This window comes from Anopheles nili, chromosome 2, assembly GCF_943737925.1.
Source record: "Anopheles nili chromosome 2, idAnoNiliSN_F5_01, whole genome shotgun sequence".
Lineage (NCBI taxonomy): Eukaryota > Metazoa > Arthropoda > Insecta > Diptera > Culicidae > Anopheles > Anopheles nili.
The window spans coordinates 12,578,268-12,602,435 of NC_071291.1; the positions used below are offsets into that span (position 1 = coordinate 12,578,268).

At 46.9% G+C, this 24,168-nt stretch overlaps 3 protein-coding genes across 3 annotated transcripts in view; 1 reads left to right on the forward strand and 2 right to left on the reverse strand.

Moving 5' to 3' along the window:
- LOC128721762 (flotillin-2) overlaps window positions 1-24,168 on the forward strand; it is a 129,429-nt gene that overhangs the window by 92,887 nt on the left and 12,374 nt on the right. The window contains exon 2 of the mRNA XM_053815547.1: window positions 23,302-23,489. Coding sequence (XP_053671522.1) covers window positions 23,302-23,489 — 188 coding nt within the window. The remainder of the gene's footprint in view (window positions 1-23,301; window positions 23,490-24,168) is intronic.
- LOC128721756 (glucose dehydrogenase [FAD, quinone]-like) lies at window positions 2,843-10,745 on the reverse strand. Its single transcript, XM_053815542.1, has 3 exons — window positions 10,691-10,745; window positions 8,635-8,955; window positions 2,843-4,590 (listed from the first exon to the last, which is right to left on the reverse strand). The coding sequence occupies exons 2-3, from the start codon at window positions 8,923-8,925 to the stop codon at window positions 2,989-2,991; spliced, it is 1,893 nt and encodes a 630-aa protein (XP_053671517.1). The 5' UTR covers window positions 8,926-8,955; window positions 10,691-10,745; the 3' UTR covers window positions 2,843-2,988.
- Window positions 16,628-18,654, reverse strand: LOC128721760 (glucose dehydrogenase [FAD, quinone]). The gene is made up of 3 exons (XM_053815546.1): window positions 18,453-18,654; window positions 18,194-18,364; window positions 16,628-18,126 (listed from the first exon to the last, which is right to left on the reverse strand). Exons 1-3 carry the CDS (start codon window positions 18,652-18,654, stop codon window positions 16,628-16,630), a joined length of 1,872 nt encoding a protein of 623 aa, XP_053671521.1.

The following is a 24,168-nucleotide window of genomic DNA, read 5'->3' on the forward strand; positions in this document are numbered from 1 at the left end:
GTTTTACTCTGTTATTCAACGATGGCGCATTACATTGTACCCGCCGAACCGATTGGGGTAGGTTTACATCGACATTATTCTTTTTCCCACTGCTCTTGGTTGGCGAAAGCAACTGCAGTGTGGATTGCACCATAACCACAGCGCTAGTGTGACTATTTTGGTAAGTGCAGCAACCGGTCTGTCGCTATACACGCTGCAGTACCGACACCAGCACACGCGGGACGGACTGCAACCAAACTGCAATTGTGTCCGGCTCGTCGTTGGCGTTGGAAAATCTTGTTGCTTCGATAGACCGCTTCTACTATGCTACGGTGTGGCGGGAACACGCGCGTTGCATGTGCATCCACGATAGCCACTGGTTGCCTAGCGACAAAATTCGCAATCGAACCGGCTGGCATCGTCCCTAGCATCGGGGTTGTGACTAGCCGCAAGGCAAATTATACAACCGATGCTTGGTGGAGGCTTTGCGGTGAAAAGTGGGACACAAGAATGATGCACCACAAATGATATCATCATGGGAGTAGTAAAGCAATAAACTACCTGGGTTTTGTGTGTTCCATTTAGGTAACTCTCTTCGCTCAAATCATGCTTGCGTGCGTCGTATGAGATCAATGATTGTTGCGAATTAATTTGGCATTGAATGGTGCCAAAAGTTTTTATCCAGCACGATGGAAACTAGCTTTCTTTTTTATTTATTTTTAACACACTACTAAGGACGCACTTTAGATAAGTGAGGTTACACTGTTTTCTGAAAAGAGCGGTATATTTCATTGGCCTGTACAGATGAAATATTCATTGTGTAATGGTTGGTATTTGTAATATGTTTTATTGTTACTAGTGTGATAATCAACACTTTCACCTTTTTTCTTATCCAAGGCACAATTTGAAAAATTAAAATTTTAAAGCTACTGTAAAAAATAATATCCCAAATCTGATTAGTTCTAAATTTCTCAATTTCATTTCCTTAAAGTTTTTTTTTCAACATGGGCAAATATTTTTTTACAAACTACATTCAATAGAAGCAGAGGAATTGTGTTTATTTCCATCACTGTAAGAAACTTGAACTAACATACTTGTATCTCGAACCGGTTATTGCATACTTTTAGGGGCATAGCGATCGCGAATTCCACGTACCGTTTCATTTTCATTGCATTTTTTTAAACATGATTTTCTCTTGCAATCAGTTTTCAATCTCATTCGTTGTTCAACTCAGAGCTCTGTGTGAGCAATTGAGCCTGTCTTTGCACCGTAATCCTCCTTGATCAAATCGGAACCCTTCTCTCCGATCATGATAGTTGGTGCGTTCGTATTACCACTAACAATATCTGGCATAATGCTGGCATCAATAACGCGCAGTTTTTTAACTCCTTTTACACTCAACCGGGAATCAACAACAGCGCTATGGTCACCCTCAGGGCCCATTTTGGCTGTTCCCGTAGGATGATAAATTGTCGTAGACATGTACCGCATATAACATTCCCAATAACTGTCCGAGTCGTATTCCAATCGATCACACTCGGTAATGTTAAGGTGAAAGTCTTGCAGCTCATGATAACCGAAATTTTCCGTGTCTAGGAATTTGCGGAAGAATCGAATGCCGCGTGTAATAGTTTTCACATCCCGATGATCGTCCAGGTAGTTTGCATTAATGAGCGGTGCATCGTAGGCATCCGATGATCGGAGCCGCACTGTTCCTTTAGACTTTGGATTAAGAAGTGTTACCAGCACTACCAGTATTTCGGATTTCTTGTTCTGTTCGATAATCTGATGAGCGATGTAATCTTCCCATCCGAACGCCTGGGTGATTCTCTCCACATCTGGCATATTCCAATGGTACAGCATGTGGTGGAACTGAATGTCGGGAAACTTTGCGGCCGGGCTTTGAGTGTTAACAAACGCTAACAGGTCCGTAACGCTGACTGTACCAAATGTTCCCAAACCGTAGCGGAAGTAGCTATAGATGCTATCAACCAATTCGTCCATACTGCGTTCGATTGGTCTAGAACCGTGCAGGGAAAGCAACAGTGGTACGATGACGTGATCCTGAAGATTTTCACCCACCGACGGTACATCCTTTACCAGTGGAATGGCCAGTCGTTCTAGCTGATCTTTCGCGCCCAGGCCAGAGAGCTGCAGTATCTGGGGCGTATTTACTGCACCTGCTGAAAGAACAACTTCTTTGCTAACGCTCACAGAGAGTCCTTTCTGATCCGGCAAATCGAACATCACCCCTGTTGCCACAGTTCCTTCGAAGTTTACCTTTGTCACATGGGCGTGTTTGATAATGTGCAGATTTGGTCGGTCTTTGGCACTGTTCAAAAACGCTTTAGCCGTGCTCCAACGTCGCCCCTTATAAACCGTTCCCTGAGCTACGTTGTACCCGATGTATTCATCACTGTTGATGTCCATAATCTCTGGCAATCCTAGTTCCCGAGCAGCTTCCGTTACGACCAGCTTGGTCATTTCGTTCGACATGAACGAATTAACTTTCAGCAATCCACCCTTTGAGTGGTACTCGGAACGTTCCTGCAACAAATGTTCCGCTCCGTTGTCCTCGGATTTCTTGAAATACTCCAACACATTCTTCCAACCCCAACCCGGATTGCCCTGCTCTTCCCAGCGATCGTAATCGCGGCTGTTGCCCCGAACATATAGCATGATGTTGTTGCTACTGCAACCGCCAAGCATTTTACCGCGGGGCCAATAACTTCCATTCTTATACCCTTTGCTGGCGGTGGTACTCTTTTCGACGTAATAATTCCATACGTGGGAGCTGTTCATCAAACCAAAGGCCAGATATGGCACCTAATTATGAACAAGACGTGACAAATAATTACCATTATATTCATTTATTGATAAAACCAAAAAAAAACATAACATACGATAAAGTACATGACGCAAGCCGTTGCAGCAAAGCAACTCTCATAATAAGAGTAAAAACTATCAATGTAATGAAACAATATGAGATGGTACAAACACGGATGACATTTAAAGCTCTATATGTTGCGGTGTCTCGCCCCAATCTGCTTTGATCATGTCGGACGCCTTCTCTCCAATCATCATGATAGGAGCGTTAGTATTTCCCGACACAATGTCCGGCATCACGCTGCCATCAACAACGCGCAATCCTTTGACACCCTTCACGCGCAACCGAGCATCTACAACGGCATCCTTGTCGCTATCCGGGCCCATCTTAGCGGTTCCAACAGGATGGTACAACGTCAGAGACATGTAACGTGCGTAACACTCCCAATAGTCGTCGCTGTCGTACACAAGCCGATCGCACTCAGTAATCTTCATTCGATGTAGTTCACCTTCGTGCTCCTGGAAGGTTGGCGTGTCTACGATCTGATTGAGGTACCGAATTCCTCGCAACACCGTGGCAATATCGTCCCCGTGCTCTAGATAGCCGCTCTCAATGCGTGGCGGGTTGAACTCGTTGAAGTCTTCGATGGCCAACGTGACGCGGCCTTTCGATTTAGGGTTTAGGAGAACCACGATTCCCATCACTACATCCGCCTCGGTGGCTGCCTCCAGCATGGATTGGGATATCTCCTCATTGTAGCCAACCTTCTCGGAGAAGAGGACCGACTTCCCGGAGCCCTTCTCGAACTGGAAGAAATGGTACTCAATGTCCGGGAATGGATCGGATGGTTTGAGCGTGTTGACGAACCCGATGACATTAGTCACTCCGTGGCCAGCCAACGGACCCGACCGGTTCATGATATACTGGAACAGGTTTTTCGCCAATTCCTGCTCGATGTTGTAATTTTCCGCCGTCGATTTGTGCAGTTTGAATAGAACCGGCACGAACAGGTGATCTTGGAGGTTTTCCCCAACCGGCAGGTTGGCCACCAGCGGTATGTTGACCTTCTCCAACAACGATTTCGGTCCGATACCTGAACGCTGTAGGATGTGTGGCGTGTTGATTGCACCGGCCGATAGAATGATTTCCTTGCGTGCGTGCGCCACCTTCAGCATCTTGTTGTCGATCATGAAGTTCACGTACTTGAACCGCTCACTAGACGGATCGCGCTCTACATTAACCACAACCGCGTGCTTGATAATATGCAGGTTCGGTCGATCCTTTACCGGTACCAGAAATGCCTTTGCCGGGCTGCAACGGGTACCGTTGATGATGGTGCCTTGCGCACGGCCAAACCCAACTTGCCGAAGTCCGTTAATGTCGGCGGTGGACTCAAACCCAGCATCATCAAATGCCTGCAGCAGCACGTCCGCCAGCGGATGTTTCACGGGGAAATTGCTCACTTTGAGGTAACCACCGTTGGCGTGGAACTTGCCACCATCGCGCTGCAACAACTCCGCGTCCTGGTTGTCCTCGCTTTTCTTGAAGTATGGTAGTACGTCGTCCCAGCTCCATCCCGCATTACCTAGCTTTTGCCAGCGATCGTAGTCGCGGTTGTTACCGCGGACGTATAGCATCGCGTTGATTGCACCGCATCCACCGAGCGTACGGCCACGAGGCCAGAATCCGCCATCCTTGGAACCCTTGTTGGCGTGTGGCGTGAGCTCGGCGTAATTTTCCCAATCGGCTTCGGTTTTTTGTATCGTAAAGAAGGTTTCCGGTATCTGCAAGGGGGGCAGTTATGTGGTAATGACTTTGCGAATGTCTTAAAACATCAACAACAATGCTGGTTTCAGTAGCGATTGTTAATTGAAACATACTAATAGTTCATGTTATTCAGTGTTAATCGTTCTATTGCTAATTTAGAACATGATAGGAAAATAAAAGGAAGGTTTAGGAAAGGAAATATCGGAACAGGAAGCGGAAGTCTATTAACATAAATCACCATTGTGTTTTTTTTATTAATCCCTCCCGTTAATTTAAAAATTTATAAAAAACTTATGACAAATTTATATCTTATGACAAAGGATGGATTTAATCGGGAATAGTAGTACGTGTGATTACTTCCTACTCTTTGGTGGAACGTACATTTTATTTATTCGAACTTCGTTCTGCGTACTCTTCCTTAATAAAATCGGATCCCATTTCGCCAATCATTATTGTTGGAGCGTTGGTGTTGCCACTAACAACTAACGGCATGATACTGGCATCAATTACTCGCAGTCCACGAACGCCTCTAACGCGCAACTTAGAGTCGACAACTGCATCCGGGTCGCTAGCAGGACCCATCTTAGCTGTCCCTACAGGGTGATATGTAGTTGCAGTCAGCTGTCGCACGTAGCATTCCCAGTATTCATCTGTATCGTACACCAGCTGACGACACCCTGGAATATCAATACGATGCAATACTGCACCACCATTGCGGAATGCTTGAGTATGCAGCAATTGCTGCTGTTGACGGATGGCTCGAACCATAGCTTGAAGATCTTCTTCTTTCTCGAAGTAGTTAGCTTCTATGATCGGATGTACTCGTGGATTGGCACTTGCCAAACGCACTTGTCCCCGGGACAGTGGATTAAGAACCGTGATGTGCATAAATAACGCGGCTGAATGTCGATCAACTTCATGTAATGACGTGCTGATAACTTCGTTTAGCTCGAAGTTCTGAGCCACAACTTCACTGAAACCCGCCCTTTTAGGAAAATAAAAGTACATGATCTGCACATCCGGGAAGGGATCGCTGGGGTTTTTCGTATTAAGAAAGGCCATAGTGTCCACCTGTCCGGCTCGGACAACGGCTTGGGTGCGGTTAATTAGCGCAAACTGATAGAGCTCGTCGAGCCTTGCAAATTCCTCATCTATGTTGGAGTCCGGTATATCGTAAAACTTCATAAACAACGGTATGGCTACATGATCCTGTAAATTTTGACCCACATTAAGATCAACCCGGACCGGAATATCGAACTGCTTTAACTCATCCGCCCGTCCTATTCCCGACAGCATTAACAGCTGCGGGGTGTTGATCGCTCCAGCAGAGACAATGACTTCCTTTCGAGCGTTCACCTGCAACACTTTTTGACTTCCATCGATCAAAAATCGTACACCTGTGGCTACGTTTTGGCTATCGATCACCACCTGCTCCACAAACGCGTGCTTAATGACATGCAGATTTTCGCGGTGTTTTATAGGAGCAAGGAATGCTTTTGCAGGACTACACCGGGTCGCGCCGATGATCGTATGTTGACTGCTACCGAAACCGACGTGTCGATCGCGATTGAAATCCTCGATCCATTCGTAGCTCAGTTCCGCCGAGGCTCGTCTCAGAATTGCGTTCATCTCTGTGTTATCCAGCCGTTGCTCCACATTCAAATACCCACCGGTTCGGTGATATTGAGCACCTTCACCCCGTGCTATCCAAGGGGAGTTCATGTTTTCCGACTTTCGGAAGTACGACAGGACGTCCTCCCAACCCCACTCTGGATTGCCGAGGTTCTTCCAGCGCTCATAATCTCGACGGTTGCCTCGAATGTACAACATCGCATTGATGGCACCAGATCCTCCAAGGGTACGACCACGGGGCCAGAACGTTCCATTGCGCGTTCCCAATCCAGCCTTACTCGAGCGCTGTACGTTATACGCCCAGTCGACCGAAGAGTGTTGAAGTTGCCAGGCCATATTGCTGATCTAAAGTCGAGAGTAGTTGACAGTTCACTTTGAGTGTCATCGAGAACCTTCTATCCAAACAAACCGTGCACCATACCTGTGCTCACAACTCCGATCAAACCGATAAAAACCAACCAATGTACATCTAACCAATGATATAACTCTTCACCTTCTCCCGATTATATCCAGTACATTTGTTCAATCGAGTGCAATGTAAACGTTAAATGCGATTCCTGCTATTTTTATAACATCGTTTCGTGCCATCCTCCACCTATATCTCCCATCCATGATCTTGCTTCATCATGTCCGATGCCTTCTCGGCAATCATGATAACCGCGGCGTTCGTATTGCCGCTGACAATATCTGGCATAACGCTGGCATCGACAACTCGCAGTCCCTGGACTCCTCTAACTCGTAATCTTTCGTCCACCACCGCGTCCTGATCACTATGAGGACCCATTTTCGCCGTTCCCACCGGGTGAAACAACGTCATCGTTAGCTCCCGGATGTAACACTCCCAATACGCGTCCGAGTCATACTCCTCATTTGCGCACGCCGGAAGACCAATCTGTACCGGCTCTGGTTCCATGGGTCGGGCTGCATCCGTCGCCATGATGCGTTGCTGAATGCGTATACCCTTGATAAGCGTCCTTATATCATCTGTGTGCGTAAAATACCCTGCATCAATTGTCGGTTTGTCCTCGGCGTTTGTCGACTGTAGCCCAACGTGACCCCATGATTTGGGTTTTAGCAAAATGGTGAACACGGCGAGCAGATCCGCCTCTTCGTTTGCTGCCTCGATCGATTCGAGCACAAACTCGTTTAGCTCTTGTCTTCCTAACCAGTGGGCAGCAGTTCCTGAGCGTTTGCGAGAAAACAGCTGATGATACTGCACGTCCGGGTACGGATCAGAACTGTTAGCGGTGTTGACGAAGCCGGTGAATCCGTTAAAACCACTGTCGGTAAGAGGACCTGAACGATTCATCAGGTACTCGTACGAGTGTGCTATCAGTTCCTGATGCAGATCGAAGTCTACGGCTGTGGACCTATGAATGCGATAAAACACCGGCACCGTGACGTGATCCTGTAGTTTGCGACCAACGGGAAGATCAGAGACGACCGGGATGTCAAACGTTCGAAGATCACGCTCTCTCCCAACACCGGACAGCATGAGGAGTTGAGGTGTATTGACGGCACCAGCAGACATGATCACCTCCCGACGGACCATTACCTTCAGCTCTTGTTGTTGTGTTGTAGAATTTTCCGCAACGCCTCTGTTGCCCATCATAAATCGCACCGATGAAACGCGTCGATTTGCATCGAACTCGACCTTCGTGGCAAGTGCATGTTTGATGATGTGCAGGTTCGATCGGTTCTTGATTGGGTTAAGAAAGGCCTTCGCAGGGCTGCACCGTGTACCGTCGATCGTGTTGAGCTGTACTCTACCAAAACCGATGTGTTTGTTGGCGTTAAAGTCCGCTAGCTGTTCGTATCCGCTGGCCTGAATTGCCGCCACCAAATGTCTCAGCAGTGTTCCATCCCCAGCGGAACTACTGACAGTCAGATATCCTCCCGTGCCATGGTACATTCCATCTCCTACCACTCGCGGATCTCGGTTATCTTCAAACTTGCGGAAATACTCCAAAGCATTTGACCAGCCCCAGCCCGTGTTGCCCCGGGACTCCCAATCGTCGAAATCACGTGCATTCCCTCGGATGTAAACCATCGCGTTCATGGCACCAGACCCACCGAGCATTTTACCACGTGGCCAATAGCATCCTGACTGATTAGAGGACGCTCGACAAGCGCGTTTATCGCCTGCCTCGGTTTTCGATCCCGCACGGTACTTCCAATCGACGGACGATTGCTCTAACTGAACTTGCATGAAAGGAATCTATTTGGGTGTGGGTGGGAGCAATCATAAGAAGTAAGGAATCGAGATTGGTTCTCGAGCAAGGAAAAGGAGGCTTAGTGAGCATGCAGCAAGCAGGCGATGTGAGTGAAGTGTGTGTCTGAGTGTGTGCACTTCGAGCAAAGTCCATCACCGTGATGTGATGCAGATGTTCCGCAAACGTGGAAATTTCAGTGAAAAGCTGTAAACCTACCTCGGACTCGATTGGCGGATCACCGCCAGCCTCGAGCAGCAGTACCTTCCAGTCGGGGTTTTCGGACAACCGGTTCGCGACAACGGACCCAGCTGAGCCGGCTCCAACGATCACAAAATCGTACTCATCTAAACCGCGAGCCAGTGCCGTCGGTCCGTAGTCCTTCGGCCACATGTCCGGTGGTGAAATCGTGCATTGAGCCGCAAGGATAGTCTGCACCAGTAGCGCGAACAGCTGATTAGCTGGGCCGACGCTCTGTGTAGCGCACTGGCCATTTAGTAAGGCCTCCATGACTTAAAGTAACGCCGATCCGTCTGCTTGCTGTAAAGAGGAACGAAAGCCTACGTTATTGTACTACCGGTGTGTGGATCGTGTGGTCTGGTATTTATTCTACTGAAGCACTACCCTATCGGTGGCGGGCTCTTATAGCATCGACCGAACGCTTGGGTACAAAAGGAATATATACTGGCGGCATTCATTCGATACCCTTGGCCCGTTGAATTTAATAGATAGTTCATCGCCAAGTATCATATCAAGGTTCCACTGTACATGCTAAAATGCTAGGCTCTATACTAGAAGTGACCCGGATCGAACGGATATTTTTCAGTGGCTCGAAATCTAACAACAATAACTATCTACAATGTTTTAAATTTACGTTTGATCATTGCGCAAAGCGCTGCTCACACTCCAAAGCTAATATAAAGTTACGATAGGTAGTGGTAAGAGATGCGTGTTTTTCAATTTTGAGCAATTAGCATATTTCTATCATAAATTATTCATTTAATATGTCATCCACCGTTATATTTCCATCAGTCGAATGTTCATCCACTAAGATTGGTTTTTATTTTATTTTTCAATTCACAGGTATGCTGGCAGATATCCAACCCATCTCAATTATTCAAACTTTAGTGCATTCATCGCAACAGTTGAATGACCTTTAGGGAACTCATCAACTATTGGAGGTTTTTATTTGTTCGACTTAAGCATAGTGTTGCACACCCCATTAGCGTTTGCAATGGTGAAGGTAAGCTTTAAATCATGATATCGCTGTTTGCTTGCCGCTTTGGGTCAAATTTCTGTGCTTTCCGGTGTAACGATAACCGTGTCATATCAGCCCGTTGGGGTGCACCAGCTTATCACGGCACATGTTATCGCGGTGGTCTGTGGTTGACTAAAAAAGTGGATTGTAGAGTTAAAACGTACTCACAAAGCAACACGTCACCAATATCCCTATCGTGTGATTCAAACCAATCATCGAATTAAACCTTTAACCACGCGGTCCTCCCAACATATAGCGATTTTTCCTCTGGAAACCATCTTTCGTATAGACAGCTCTCGACAGCCTCCACTCTTCGGTGCGGGATAAAGCGTATGCACCACATAATCAAATGCTAGTGCGATCTTTTATTTACTTCTTGGCCTTATCTGTATCGTGACAACGTGTATTGTTGGTGGAAAGCCGTCCGTATCATATTCGCACACACAACTCCCTTCGCGAACCGGTTTAATTTTGCTTGTCATTGCTGAAATCTCCAGCAAATAGAGCAACGATGACACGCCGGTTCTACACGTCCCGACTATGTTGCGCAATTTGAATGTGTGTACTCTCGGACTGAGAGTTTATCCACAATGCGTCCCCAAATCTATCCCCATCTAGCGCATGTTTCTACAAACATTATCATCTCCAAATCTGCGAGATGTCCAGCCTATTTCCGGTGCATGAAAAAGCCAAAAAGTATGTTTTTCTTTTGCATGAGAATACAACAGCGCGCAGGCAGCGCCCTTTCATTTGTGGTTGTGTTCACTCTCTGTATATATGCTGTTCAGACGATCGTTAGATCAACTAGCAGCCGATGGGTCACTTGAACCGTCAAAAACTGGGTCAAAATGTACTCCCGATGGGACTGAATCCCAGGAACTAAAGGAACAGATAGGAACAAACAACAACGAGCCTCAACCTTACGATCAAACCATGCGCCAGTTAATCTTTGCGGCTTTGTGAAACCTGAATTACCACGTTACGCACACCAGGGAAAAGTATAAGCACTGCACTTACATTGAACTTGACTCTCGAGCTCGAACACACCAACCAAGATCACCAAGCAAAACCGAACCGATCGCAATCAAAAGCAACCGCGAACTGGGCGCGCTCTCGAGGCTTCCGCGGTTGCCTACTCTTGGTGGACCGGCGTTTAATATCTCCTACTCGAATTGACCGCTGTGATCGCTCTTTTCCTCTCTTTAAGTCTCTCCTTGTCTCACGGTCGAACATATGCGAGTACTGCATATATTTTCTTATCTCTCGTGTAACCGGCGTTACGCGTTCTAGTCACCTTTCCTGAAGAATGCTCTGTGCTAGTGATGGACAGAAAGGCTTTGTTATTATTGCTTAAATTATTCTTATACTAGTTGGAAAATTTAGAGATATTTTTTTTGCTGGCATTACGGGCATCTTGCAAAGCCATTATGTATACTAAATTGTAGCCTTAAAAACACGGCACAGAAACCACTACATGGACGGAATGTCAAAGGTGCTACTGTTATTGTCAAAACGGTGTTCCATGAAGCTCTTTTTGCACCGATGCAGTTACCATCTTAGCATGTATGCAATCAACCATGCGTGTCGTTTGCGTGACCTTGCATAACCTTGATATTTTTTTATTTCGTAAAAATATTAACTCTTAACTAACAGTTAAGCAAGACTTAAGCAAGGCATAACATGTAAAGACATCGTAGCATGCCGTTGAATTGCTTTAGAACGTTACGGTGCTGCCTTGGGTACCGTACTGCTTCCAGCCGGATGGTACTGAAAATCGATGCTGTCACATTGGCGGTAGTGCTCCTCGTGAACCAGTGCTGGTAGGTGCGTGACCTTGAGAAGGTCAGCCGCTCGTTCCGCTATCATAATGGTGGGTGCATTTGTATTTCCCGTCGTGATCGTTGGCATGATGCTGGCATCGACGACCCGCAACCCCGCGATACCGTGTACCCGCAGCTGGTTGTCCACAACTGCCATCGGATCGGTGGCTGGTCCCATCTTGGCCGTTCCAGACGGATGGTAGATCGTCTGCGAGTAGTGCTGTATGAGACACTTGAAGAAGTCATCCCCAGTTTGGCTGCGGCACGTGTCTCCATGTTCCGTGTCATATATGAAGGTCGCATTGATTTGCCTCATCACCGACGTCTGCGCGACACGAACCCCGAATTTGAGCCCTTCAACCTGCCTCGAAGGTGAGCGAAAGGAAAGATAGCTTATCACTCAACCCGCAATAGCAGACACACCCCACTCCAATGGCTTACCAAAATGTCCAGGTCACGCTCGACAGCGAAATAGTTGGGGTAGATTTTGATTTTGTCCAAAGGATCAGCACTGGCCAGCTGCAACCAACCCCTGCTCTTGGGGCGCATCAACAGCGACATGATGAGAAACGAATCATGGTACACCCAGGACTCGAAGTTGCGGGCATAGTAGTCGTAGGTCAGACCAGCCCCGGCCATACTCTCGGTGCCTCCATCAGAGATGTCCGACTGGGCGGACATGAAGATTTGAACATCGCCACGACGGCTGGTAGGTGGGTTGTACTTAGTGTTGATGAAACCCATCACCTCACAGGATGGCATAGCCACCAAACGGCCCTGGTTGCGGAAGAGGAAATCTCGTGCCGTCGACACGTCCGACACTTCTATCAATCGGATCGAGAGTGGTGCAGTACCTTGCGGGTTTTTGACCAAAAACACACCTCCACCGGCAGCAACGTGATCTTGCAGGTTCTGACCTACACCGGGCAACTCCTGGATCACACGGATCCCGTGTCGTCTGAGCTGGTCCCGAGGACCAACCCCTGATAACATCAGCAAGTGCGGACTGTTTAGCGCACCGGCCGATAAGATGACTTCCTTCGTCACCAACACAAACTGACGCTTGTTGCCCTTACGAAACTGCACTCCGTACGCACGCCGATCGTGCGGATCAATCAACACCTTCTCCACCATAGAGTTCATCGAGATGTGCAGGTTCTTGCGATTTCCAACCGGACGCAAGTATGCCTTGGCCGTGCTACATCTCAACCCATCCCTTATGGTACCGTGTAACGGTGCAAAAACCAGCTGATCAGGTCCGTTTATTTCATCCGCCAGTGTGACGCCAAGTTCACGTGCCGCACGTAAGAAGAACGACTGCAACACCGAGTGGTTGCGGAACAAATCCACCGACATTGGCCCTGTCGTACCATGGTACGGTTGGTCAGCAATCCGTGGATCTCGTACGTTTTCCAACTTCACGAAGTACGGTAGCACATTTCGCCAGCTCCAACCCGGATTACCGAGAGCTTCCCACTCGTCGTAGTCTGCAGGATTTCCGCGTACGTACATCATCGCATTCAACACCGACGAACCGCCAAGTACTTTTCCTCGAGGCCAACTGCACCGATTTTCGCGCATCCCCTGACAAAAGCGAGCGTTAGGCTCCGTTTCAAACTGCCAATCGAGCGGTCCTTTTTGCAGCACCGGGTACAGATACGGTAGGTCACTCAGGAACGTCTCATCAGTGCCGGCTTCTAGCAGCAGTACGTTCCAATCGCACACCTCCGATAGACGGGCAGCTACTGCGGCACCAGCACTACCTCCACCAACCACCACAAAGTCATACACGTCGTAGATGAACTGCGAAGGGATGTCCTGCACACGGTTGCGAAAGTCGACAACGTCCGGACGTTGTAGCCAGATGCAGGCGTCTAGCAGTAGCATGATCAGCACGTTGGTTGGTCGTGTGAGCATGATTCGCATACGCGTGTGATAGCTATCAAGTGGACCGAATCCCATTTCTTTGGCAGTGAATTTAGCAAGATTTGTCAAGGGTGTAATCCGTGGGAATCACTTGTTGCACTGTGTACTTGTCTACGTACACCACGTGGTTTGGAGGAACTAACAATGCAACGATCGAACGCAAACTAACCTCCGAAGCGCTCCGATAGGGTTGATCAACAGCGTTCGAAACTGCTGCCGTCGTCACAATTGACGCTGCTTTGAACACCTAAAACGGGGTCAACCCTGTTGTGGAAGGATAGGGCTCAAAACCGATGAATCGATTTCTTAGGGCACTTAAACATAGGCAATTGTAAAACGCAATGATCGGAAAGCATTTAACACGAATGAACACCTACGTATATAATAGCATTGAGCCATGTTTTATGGTAGAATATAATCTTATGCTTTTTATCTCGTTCTTTACCTAAAAAATTATTACTGCTGTTCGATTGTTTGTTGTACTAAAACAAATGCAACACCAGCATTGGCTGTGAGCTCTGTGACAGGGCAACATTTATTTTGTGTTGGCAGAATTTTACCGGGAAAATAAATGCAACCCCGCATGGCTACTGAGTAGTTTTTGCTTAAGCAGAGAGCGGAGCAGAGTAGCTACATTATTTGAACTGCTAAAGACAGTTTGCTGTGTACAGTGGCTTTGAACAGATCACACTTTGAAGAGTCTGACACTGAACCTGTGCTTCCATTCAGTGTTGGCGTTGTGTGTTGTTTTGTGTTTATTTTGTTGAACTATTTCGTCTGCAGCTGCACCAAAAATGGACGGTTCCTTCGAGGTCCGAACGAGACTGCTCTACACGTCGAGAATCGGAACGGTGTTTCTGCTATTGATCGACGCCAGCATATGGCTTCAGCGTCCAGACATTGTAGATTTCCACAATCGTGTTCAACCCGTACCGGGCCCGTTCGTGCAGGATATCTACGATTTCGTTGTAGTAGGAGCTGGTTCAGCCGGTGCAGTGATGGCCGCTCGGTTGTCGGAGATCTGCCACTGGAACGTACTGCTGCTGGAGGCAGGTACTGACGAAACGTATCTTACCGACATTCCGTTCCTGTACCCAACGTTGCAAACTTCACGCGTTGACTGGAAATTTCGTACGGAACCGTCCGATCGGTTCTGTCTGGCCATGCAGGATCGCCGCTGTCGTTGGCCACGTGGTAAAGCGCTCGGTGGCAGCTCAACTATCAACGCGATGCTATATGTGCGTGGTAACCGGCGCGATTTCGATGGCTGGCGTGATTTGGGCAATCCGGGTTGGAGCTACGATGATATGTTGCCGTACTTTCTTAAGCTGGAGGACATGCACGATCCGACGTATACGAACCTTTCCTATCATGCACGGGGAGGTCCAATAAGTGTTGAAAGGTATGGTTACCATACACCGTTGCGGAGGTACCTGCTGGATGGGTTGAACGAGATGGGCCTCATGAACCGATACGGAGAAGTGAACGGACCTGTGCAGAGTGGATTCGCATTGCCACACGGTTCAATTCGGAATGGGTTACGATGCAGTACGGCTAAGGGATACCTGCGGCCATCAGCGTCTCGTAAGAACCTGCACATATCTACCAAAACCCTAGTGGAGCGTATAATGATCGATCCGACCGATCGACGCGCTTACGGTGTGCAGTTTGAGAAAGATGGCCGCCGGTATTACGTATTGGTCTCGAAAGAGGTTATCCTGTCAGCAGGTGCTCTGAACAGTCCTCATTTGCTGATGCTTTCTGGGATAGGTCCACGAGAACAGCTACAGCGGCACGGGATCAACGTGATTCTTGATCTGCCAGGTGTGGGTCAAAACCTACAGGATCACGTTGCAACAGGTGCAGGAGGTTTCACAGTACAACCACCGCCAGGCAGTGGTCCTCTGGCGTACGACTTCGCACAAGCAGTAGGTGTCGATACGCTGCGTCAGTTCCTGTTCGAGGATTCCGGTATACTGTACGGAATGTCGCTGTGCGAGGTGATTGGTTTCTTGAACACCAAGTACCAAGATCCAGCCGACGATTGGCCAGACATTGAGGTGTTTCTTGCCAGCCTGTCCGATCTAACCGATGGTGGAAGGTTTGGAATGCGCGGATCGGGTATGAGCGATCAGTACTACGCTCAAGTCTACGAACCGCAGGTGTACCACAACTCGTACATGGTAATTCCGCTGTTGTCACGTCCACTCAGTAAAGGATGGTTGCAGCTGGCGAGCAGTAATCCGCGCGATTACATCCGCATCTATCCCAACTATTTCGATGACCCTAAGGATCTGGCGATATTGGTAGGTGACCGCATGGTGTTGCAAACAGCTATGAATTCCCTTGCTTTCCCTTACAGATCGAAGGCTTAAAGTTTGCGAAAGCTCTCGCCGGTACTACAGCGATGCGTAAAATCAACGCCACCCTAATGGACTACTCACGGTCTCCCTGTCGGACGGAAAGCTTTCCAAACGAGGACGAGTTTTACGCCTGTCTGGTGCGGTATTATACGCAAACAATTTATCATCCTTGCGGTACGGCCAAAATGGGTCCAGTCACCGATCCGTTGGCCGTAGTCGATCAATATCTGCGTGTCCACCATGTTGGTGGGTTGCGAGTGGTTGATGCAAGCATTTTTCCGGTCATTACCACCGGAAATACGAATGTGCCCACTATCGCCACCGCAGAAAAGGCGGCCGACATTGTTAAGGCGGCATATGCTGCTGATTTAAGAGCACACGCCGATGCACTACAGCAGTGCGATACTCTCAACGTGGACTATTCATCGTATTCCAAGACACACAATGAAGAGCCAAAGCAATAATAGTTATGTTTATATAATATAATAATAAGATATTTCATAAGATTGAATATTGATCGGCCTCAAAATTTGCTTTAAGGTGTTTTTGTCACAGGTTTAGAAATAGATAGAAATGTAAATAATTGACCCATTGCTATTTCAGTATGTCGATTTCACGTGTAAAATCATAATAATTTACGAGTTTTATTTTAGCTCTTTGTAAAACCTAGTATACACGACTTAAAGCTACAATTTCGCACATAAATTAAGTCACTTATCCTACGGTCACGTACACATTTTTCACATTCATGCTAAGCAAAAGCTGATTTTGTCACATGAGTATTGCTTGAAGAGAATGATTTATACACAGTTGTCGGTAAACCTAACGCTAATTATGCACGCACTCTAAACGACGCCCCGCTTGATCCAGAAGTCTTTTATCAGGTCGGCACCCTTTTCCGCTATCATGATCACTGGTGCATTAGTGTTGGCACTGACGAGCTTTGGCATGATGCTTGCATCGATGACGCGCAACCCGCGCACACCGTACACCCGGAGTTGCGGATCAACGACAGCTTGCTTGTCCCAGTACGGGCCCATCTTGCACGTTCCCACCGGATGGTAGATCGTGCACGTGTAGTGCCGTATCATGCACTCCCAGTACAGATCGGTGAACATCTGGATGTGCGCACAGCCCGGGAACTTGTACGCACTTAGCGTCGATTGGTACTTCTGCATCGTTTGCGTTCGCGAGAGAGCATACGCAATCTTGACGCCCTCGATCAGCGTGCGCATGTCGCGATCATCATGCAGATAGTTCGGGTATATATACGGATAATCGAATGGGTTGCTGCTGCGCAGCTTGATTGTACCGACGCTGTTTGGACGTAACAGCATCGGTATGATGCTCCATGCGTCCATGTTGTTGATCGGTTTGAACACCGCATTGTAGAATGCCTCTGTCAGGCCGTGAGCTTTTCGCAGCTGATTGCCACCGTCCGAGTTGGTTGATCCGGACACAAAATGAAACTCGATGTCTGGGTAATCGTCCGACGCATTCACATATTTGGTGTTGACAAAAGCGAGTCCTTCCACGCCACCAAGGATGGTTAGCGGACCCTGGCCCAAAACCGCATACTGCAAGACAGTCGACATCGAGTGGTAACGGTTCTCCACGATCGACACCGGCTGATTCACCATGAACGTTAGCCCACCGAGTCCGATGTGATCCTGCAGATTCTCGCCTACCGAAAGATCCTTTATAAGCGGAATCCGGTGCTTCGCCAGCTCGCTTTTTGGGCCAATCCCGGACAGCATCAAAATTTGGGGCGAATTAACCGAACCACCGGACACGATCACTTCTTTGGAAGCGCGCACGTGGTGTAACTTCCGGTCGCGGATGAACTCCACCCCAAACGCAATTTTACTGACCGGATCGATCATGGCACGCGTCACGTGAGAGAACATGGCAACATGCAGATTAGGACGCAACCGAGCTGGCCGCAGGAATGCCTTCCCAGTGCTACACCGGCCTCCTCGACGGATCGTACCTTGCGCAATCATGAAGCCCGTTTGCTTGGCTCCGTTCAAGTCTCGATTTTCGTAGCCCATCTCAACTCCGGCTTCTACGAAAGCCGCAGCCAATGGCGTGTGGTAGGGAGCTTCACCGATTGTCAGATATCCGCCGGTAGAATGATAAGGCGTGTTAGCCAAATACGGATTCGTGTTGTCCTCGGACTTTTTGAAGTAGTATAACGCGTCCTTGTATCCCCAACCCGTATTGCCCAGTGCTTCCCAGTTGTCGTAGTCCTTTTTGTTGCCCCGAAGGTAGAGCATGTAATTAAGTACGCTCGATCCTCCGAGTACTTTCCCTCGGGGCCAATTGCATCGTCCACCAGCCATTCCTGTGGATACAGGTAATCAAAATCAGTTACATACTGCCGCCATTTTGCTGCTATCGTATCTACTAACCTAAGCAGAACGTTCCCGATGGCTCCGATTTGTACTTCCAATCGAGTTTGCTGAGCTGTAGATATCCTGCCATTAGCGGTACCTCCGATATCTCCGTTTCATCGCCTCCTGCCTCAAGAAGCAGCACGTTCCAGTTCTCCACTTCGGTCAAGCGATTTGCAAGCACGGCCCCTGTAAGAACGTGAGAGTTCCATCAAAAGGTGGTTGTTTCGATGATCGATCGTGTCGTGAAACAGCACAACACATAAGTGACGCTTACCGGCAGATCCCGCCCCTATGATTATGAAGTCGTACTTGTCCAGCATTATTTCCGTAGGTACATCTATGACTCTTGCCTCTGGATCCATAAACTCTTCGTATTGAAAATAGGCTATAGCTGCGACTAGCATCGGCACGAACCAACCGACGCTCGAGGCTGCCGTCGCCACCGATCCAAATGCTGCACCGACTAGCTCACTCATGTTCAGGTGTTGCTTGATGTCGACTCTATCAAGTTAGAGCTTCGCTCAGTATGACGACTTCCACTTTTTACACTCCTGTACTAGGCGTTGGCATAAGTTCTCGTGATTTCAACTATAGCCTACAAATTGTCATAGCAATTGGGATAGAAGGAATCTGCCTGAATGTAGCAGTTCACAACTAATAGTACTCATACTTTCAGGGAAACCTCAACAATCACTCGATTAGAACAAGCTCAGTAGACCGTCACATTTACATTGAATCATTTATCATCGAATTCTCATTTTCCGCTCTTAAACTGCTGCAAATAAATACAAATAAGGGCCAATCAGGTTACGAAGAAATAGTAAATACGTCCTAAATCACAAATAACTTGACGTGGTACTCGATTTTCACAAATTGTAGTCCTCAATCGATATTAACAACAATCACAATCGCTTCTACGGTCAGTGTTTTCGCACTTTCTATTTTACCGCTAGGATCGGCTTAAACTTTCTACGTTGCGCCATGTTAATTAAAACATTGCGCCCAATATGTAATCGCGCCAAGTCATCGATGGCACAACCTCTAGCGATTGCGACGGAAATATTTCAACCAAAAGTGGCACCCTATTAAGCTCACTACTGTCAACACTTCAACGACGTGCAGCTTGGAATACATTAGGTTTTATTTTTATGCACTAAGTCACAGTTAAATCCCCTACATCCATCGGTGGTAGTTGCTTGAGACACCATACGCCACGTTTACGCTCGCACGTGATCACTTTACGACTGATGATTAATTTCGATAGAGTTTTGTGAAATCCTTTCACTACTATGTTACGTCATACTGTCTGCATTTTTTTTTGGTACAAAATCAACATGTATGCCGCGCTTTACTCGTCCAACTATCCAAATGCAATGCACGCGGTGCACGATTTCGTCCTCGGAAATGCGTAGAATAAATGTACTCATGACAGTCTTTCGATCATGACGCAAAATGCGGTCGTCGAAAAAATTTGGCGATCGTGTCCGGCTGAAGGGAAAGCGTGTCTGGTAGCCCTTTGCTATACGGCTACTACGTGAGAGAAAATGTTAAAGTTTGCCACCAATGGTTGCCGAAAACTGCTCCCAATTGCACGTTAAATGATTGCAATAATCGTTTTCCAGGGAGTGTGTTAACCGCACGCGGAATAAATGCAAAGCCTTGTCGTGGTATCTTATCACAAAAACCCTGCTGACCGGTTGCTGATAGGGACCAGTTTTCGGCAGACAAGCCTTACGCGTTTATGGCCCTTGCGTAAGCCAGAATACGGAAAGCTTCCGAGGCGTGTTACGAGTAACTTTCGCTTATTGAACGATGTTGATGTTTTGTTGCAGCGGTGCACATCCGTTGCAGGAGAAATGGGTACTCCCTTCGCTCACCGGCGCTAAGTGTGATGCAGCCCTACAACAAGAGTATACGCTTCAAAAGCATTCCCTTTTTATACACACTCAAAACGGATGGGGCTGGGTTCGCTTCGTTCACTTTCTGTCACTTTCATCTTCGACGGAAAAAGCTCCCGCGCTAGGTTTCCTTTCGAGCCCTACAAGTCGGACCAACTTTGACACCTCATGTGCCGGCATCTCGGCGGTGCCAACGACCTTAACCTCCATAGGTAAGCGTACTATGGGGCTCGAAATAAAAGAAAATGTGTAGAAACTAGTTTTCATTTCCTGTATGTGACGGTTAGCATTGTTGAAAGAAGAGAAGAAAAAGCATCATTGAAGGAAAACCCCTCACGCAGCGTCGAAATTATGCAGTTTCATGTTTTTTTTTCAGTTCGGGCTGTGTTCGTTAGTCGAGATGTTAAACGCATTCGCTGGGGAGTGGCTTTCTATACGCTGAAGCCAACCTTTTTACGGTTGAACACAACACTGCTTGGCATTTGTTGAATAAATTGCATTATTTCACACTCGTCGACAAGAATAAACTAACCCATCACCTACAACAGGCTACTCATCCATCAGGCCCATCACGTTCCAGTTGCAAGTCCCACTTGCTCACATTCGTTACAGCTTTCAGGCTGACCCATGCCGGGTTGGACTCCCGCATGTATCCCACCAAAACAAGAAATGGGTCACAAGCACGCGACCACCTTCGCCGTCCGGAGCATACAGACATTTTTTTTTAGTCTTCATACACACATAGGCACGCACAACACACATACGCTAACGCCGCTTCCCGCAATGGGCGTTCTTTTCGAAAGTAGGTCTTCTTCAAGTCGTGTGCTCCGGAGGTTTCTCCGGTTCTTGATTCACGGTGGATGGCGGTCAGTTCACGTTGTTTCTTCGTTTAATGTTTACGCCGCTGTATCGCGCAAGAATCAGCTTTTCAAATCGTATGGTTTTATAACATCTGTGAAGATCGTTCGATCAACGACCGATCGACGATCGTTTATTCTTTATTTTCCTTGACACTTGACGTACCCACACGATTCCTGACGTTCGAACTGAGTTCACAGCAATCCGTTCCCGCCGAGTTTTGTTGCTGGTTCCACGAAAGAAAGTTGGAGCTCGACTGACGACGATTCGTCCGATCGCTTCGGTTCCGGCCGCCAACTCGATCTCCTCTGCGGCTTCTTCGTGGTTGAGGTGTTGAGGATCACTTAGCGTCGGATGTGCCTCGGATTCCCGTCGGTGGATACCGTTATTGTGCACCGTCCGTTTACATCGCTCACGATCGCAACGATGCTTTCCACCTTCCCACTTTCTTTGCACGGGACCGGGTTGCGTCGACCAGCTGGTGGCTGTTGCCGCTTATGGGTTCTCTCTTCTCGTTTTGGAGGGGGTTTGTGTTTTTGCCGTCTGGAACCATCCTAGTGCTCCAGATCGGACGTACGGGAGCAGCGAGGTTTTCCAACCATTTTTCCCAACTGCTCCACGTAAAACGAAGAACCTGCATTCATCCCTTTCGAAGGGTGCATCAGAGGGTGTCTGTCTCGCAGGAAAGTGGATGCGATAGCTGGCAATTTTCCTCCTTTCTTTCGTTCTGTGCCCGTACGGAACCGGTTTTCGATTGCTGTCAATGCACTTTTGACGGCTTTCGCACACGGTATCCCTTAGCTAATTTCCCGCTACATTTTGGGGATAAAATGGCTAATCTTACGTAATTTAATGTAACCGTTAGGGGTCCCTGTCAATGGTATTTTTTTCCATGATTTCCTTGATAATTTTCCCAAAACATCCGCATTATTATTGTGCGATGTGTGGAAATTTCGCACTGTTCATAACGGTACATAAAACCTGTAAAAATCCAATCCATTTGCACCTGGCTATCCACATACTACATGAAAAGTAAGTCGAACGGTTCGGGGTCAGGTTTGTTGAGAATGTGCATAAATTTTACAGCCCAATGTCAATGTTACGGTTCGACTAATTTTCCCAAAACACCGTTGCAGATAGTACGTTGACTGCGCTTGGAAAAATAGCGGCATTACTAGTTATCTTGTCATTTTTTCTGCTTTTCTTACCATCGTCTATTTCGCTTATAGGCTCTTTCGCAGCCATACCGGTTTGTCGCGAATATATCATACTCTAGTGCATGCAATCTCCTCACTCGGACGTTGCACAGCGTTGCGTACGTGCAGTTTAACACGCACCCGACTGTAGATCGAGTTCACTTTCTGTCTCTCGTTAACACTTGCATTTTCCGACCGGTCTTGCTCACATGCGTAGCTGGGCTGGTCGGGATGGAGAAAACTATTGGTACCCTCGATTTCAGGTTCTTCGTTCACATCACAAGCTATGTTGCTTTTCGTTCCCATCCTAAAGCTCTCGTACTACATGTGTTACACTGTTCATACGATGTACGGCTTCTTTCAACGTGTGTTCTAATTGCTAATCTGCTGTTCATGTTCAGTTCCTCAAGACTAGCTATATTGTATTCCATTTCTCTTTCTCTTTCCCTTTTTTTTATTTCAGGAGGTATGCGCTTTGTTATCATCCTTTGCCTGCTCCTTTCAGCGAACGATGATGCAGATTTGCTTAACCTAATCAAAGAACATTAACGGCTACCGTATTCGGCAATCGGGTTGCAAGCGTAGGCCGAAATTGCAATGACACTGCCTTGCCTTCATAACATTGCCCTAATTTTTATGGCGGTTAAGTACCATTCGAAACCACTCTGTCAGAACTGATGGCAAATAGTCATTTATGACAGTCAAAGAAATAATTGATTTGTTTCCCAATCGCCTACGCTTAACCCTAAGTTGACCGCCTACTCGACACTACTGCTACTACGATCTACACGTGATAAGTTGACGTTCCCACACGATTACTTAAGTAATAGATAACTAATTCTTAGCTGCTTAACTCTAGTCGATTATCATTTAGTGTGACTATAAAGCAACAACTAATCACCGTTTAAGCCCATCTACAGTGACACACCTTAGTTCTCGTTCATGTCACCACTATGGTACTTGTACAACAGTTTTCCATTTATTGCAATGCACAATCGTAATCGTAATTGGTATGTTTTGGCGCCTAAAGTTATGCAAATTTCTCACCTCCGTTAGATCGATGATATCACTACGATGTACGCAAATGGGTTTGATAGACTAGTTGTTCAGTTTGCAGTTACACCATAATAATGTTTCATTGGTTTTACGTTCTCTCTTTTCTCCATTTTAGGTGGCTGCTGTGGCTCCACGAAGAAGCGAACTATTGTCGGTGGTTGGGCTTGGGCCTGGTGGCTAGTGACCGACGTTCAGCGTCTGTCACTGGAGGTGATGACGCTGAATCCCATGTGCGAAATGGTCGAAACGGCTCAGGGTGTACCTTTGACCGTGACTGGAGTGGCACAGTGCAAAATTATGAAGGTATTTATGCTAAACACCGTAGTGAATTTACACATTCAATCATAGAATGAGTTTAACTTCGGTGATTAGATTTTTTTCCGTTATAAATTATATTTTGTCTTTAATGTCGTTTTTGTAGTGCTGCCGTACATAAAGCTCATTTCAGTTATTTATGGTCTGCTGATTATCCAAATACAAAGCAGACTCTTTTACTTTATATCCTGTAGTTATTGTGCATTCATTGATATTTTTATATTTTCTACATGATTTATATTTTCTTATTCTTATATATGTCACTAATATTTATCTCTATTTTAGTACCTTTTTATTATACACTTAATTAGATGTTCTAAAGAAAGAAAAATGTATTGAAATTGGCCTGAATTTAACTTTTCCATCCCACAGATTGCATTATAAAAGTTATCAAATATATGAAAATTACAATTTGCCTAACGTTCGAAACAAATGAACACATTCCTTCTATAACTTGCTTCTACTTATTTATATTGCTTGATTTTACTCATACATGGCTGGACTTTTCAGCATATTATCTGCATGAAGAATTGAGTAAGTGCATAGTTGCATAGTAGCACACACATTGGTAGGGCAACTGTGCAATGCGATCGGTTTTTGTGCAATGCGATCGATACGTCGACGTGTATTGCAAAAAAAAACAACCTGATCAGATTAGTGTTATGTG

Excerpts from the sequence above, each read along its gene's own strand:
- LOC128721756 (XM_053815542.1), bottom strand. The coding sequence starts at position 8,925 with ATGGAGGCCTTACTAAATGGCCAGTGCGCTACACAGAGCGTCGGCCCA. Across the intron at positions 4,591-8,634 it reads ATCCGCCAATCGAGTCCGAG|ATACCGGAAACCTTCTTTAC; the intron begins GTAGGTTTACAG and ends CCCCCCTTGCAG.
- LOC128721760 (XM_053815546.1), bottom strand. The coding sequence starts at position 18,654 with ATGAGTGAGCTAGTCGGTGCAGCATTTGGATCGGTGGCGACGGCAGCC. Across the intron at positions 18,365-18,452 it reads CATAGGGGCGGGATCTGCCG|GGGCCGTGCTTGCAAATCGC; the intron begins GTAAGCGTCACT and ends ACGTTCTTACAG. Across the intron at positions 18,127-18,193 it reads ATCGGGAACGTTCTGCTTAG|GAATGGCTGGTGGACGATGC; the intron begins GTTAGTAGATAC and ends CTGTATCCACAG.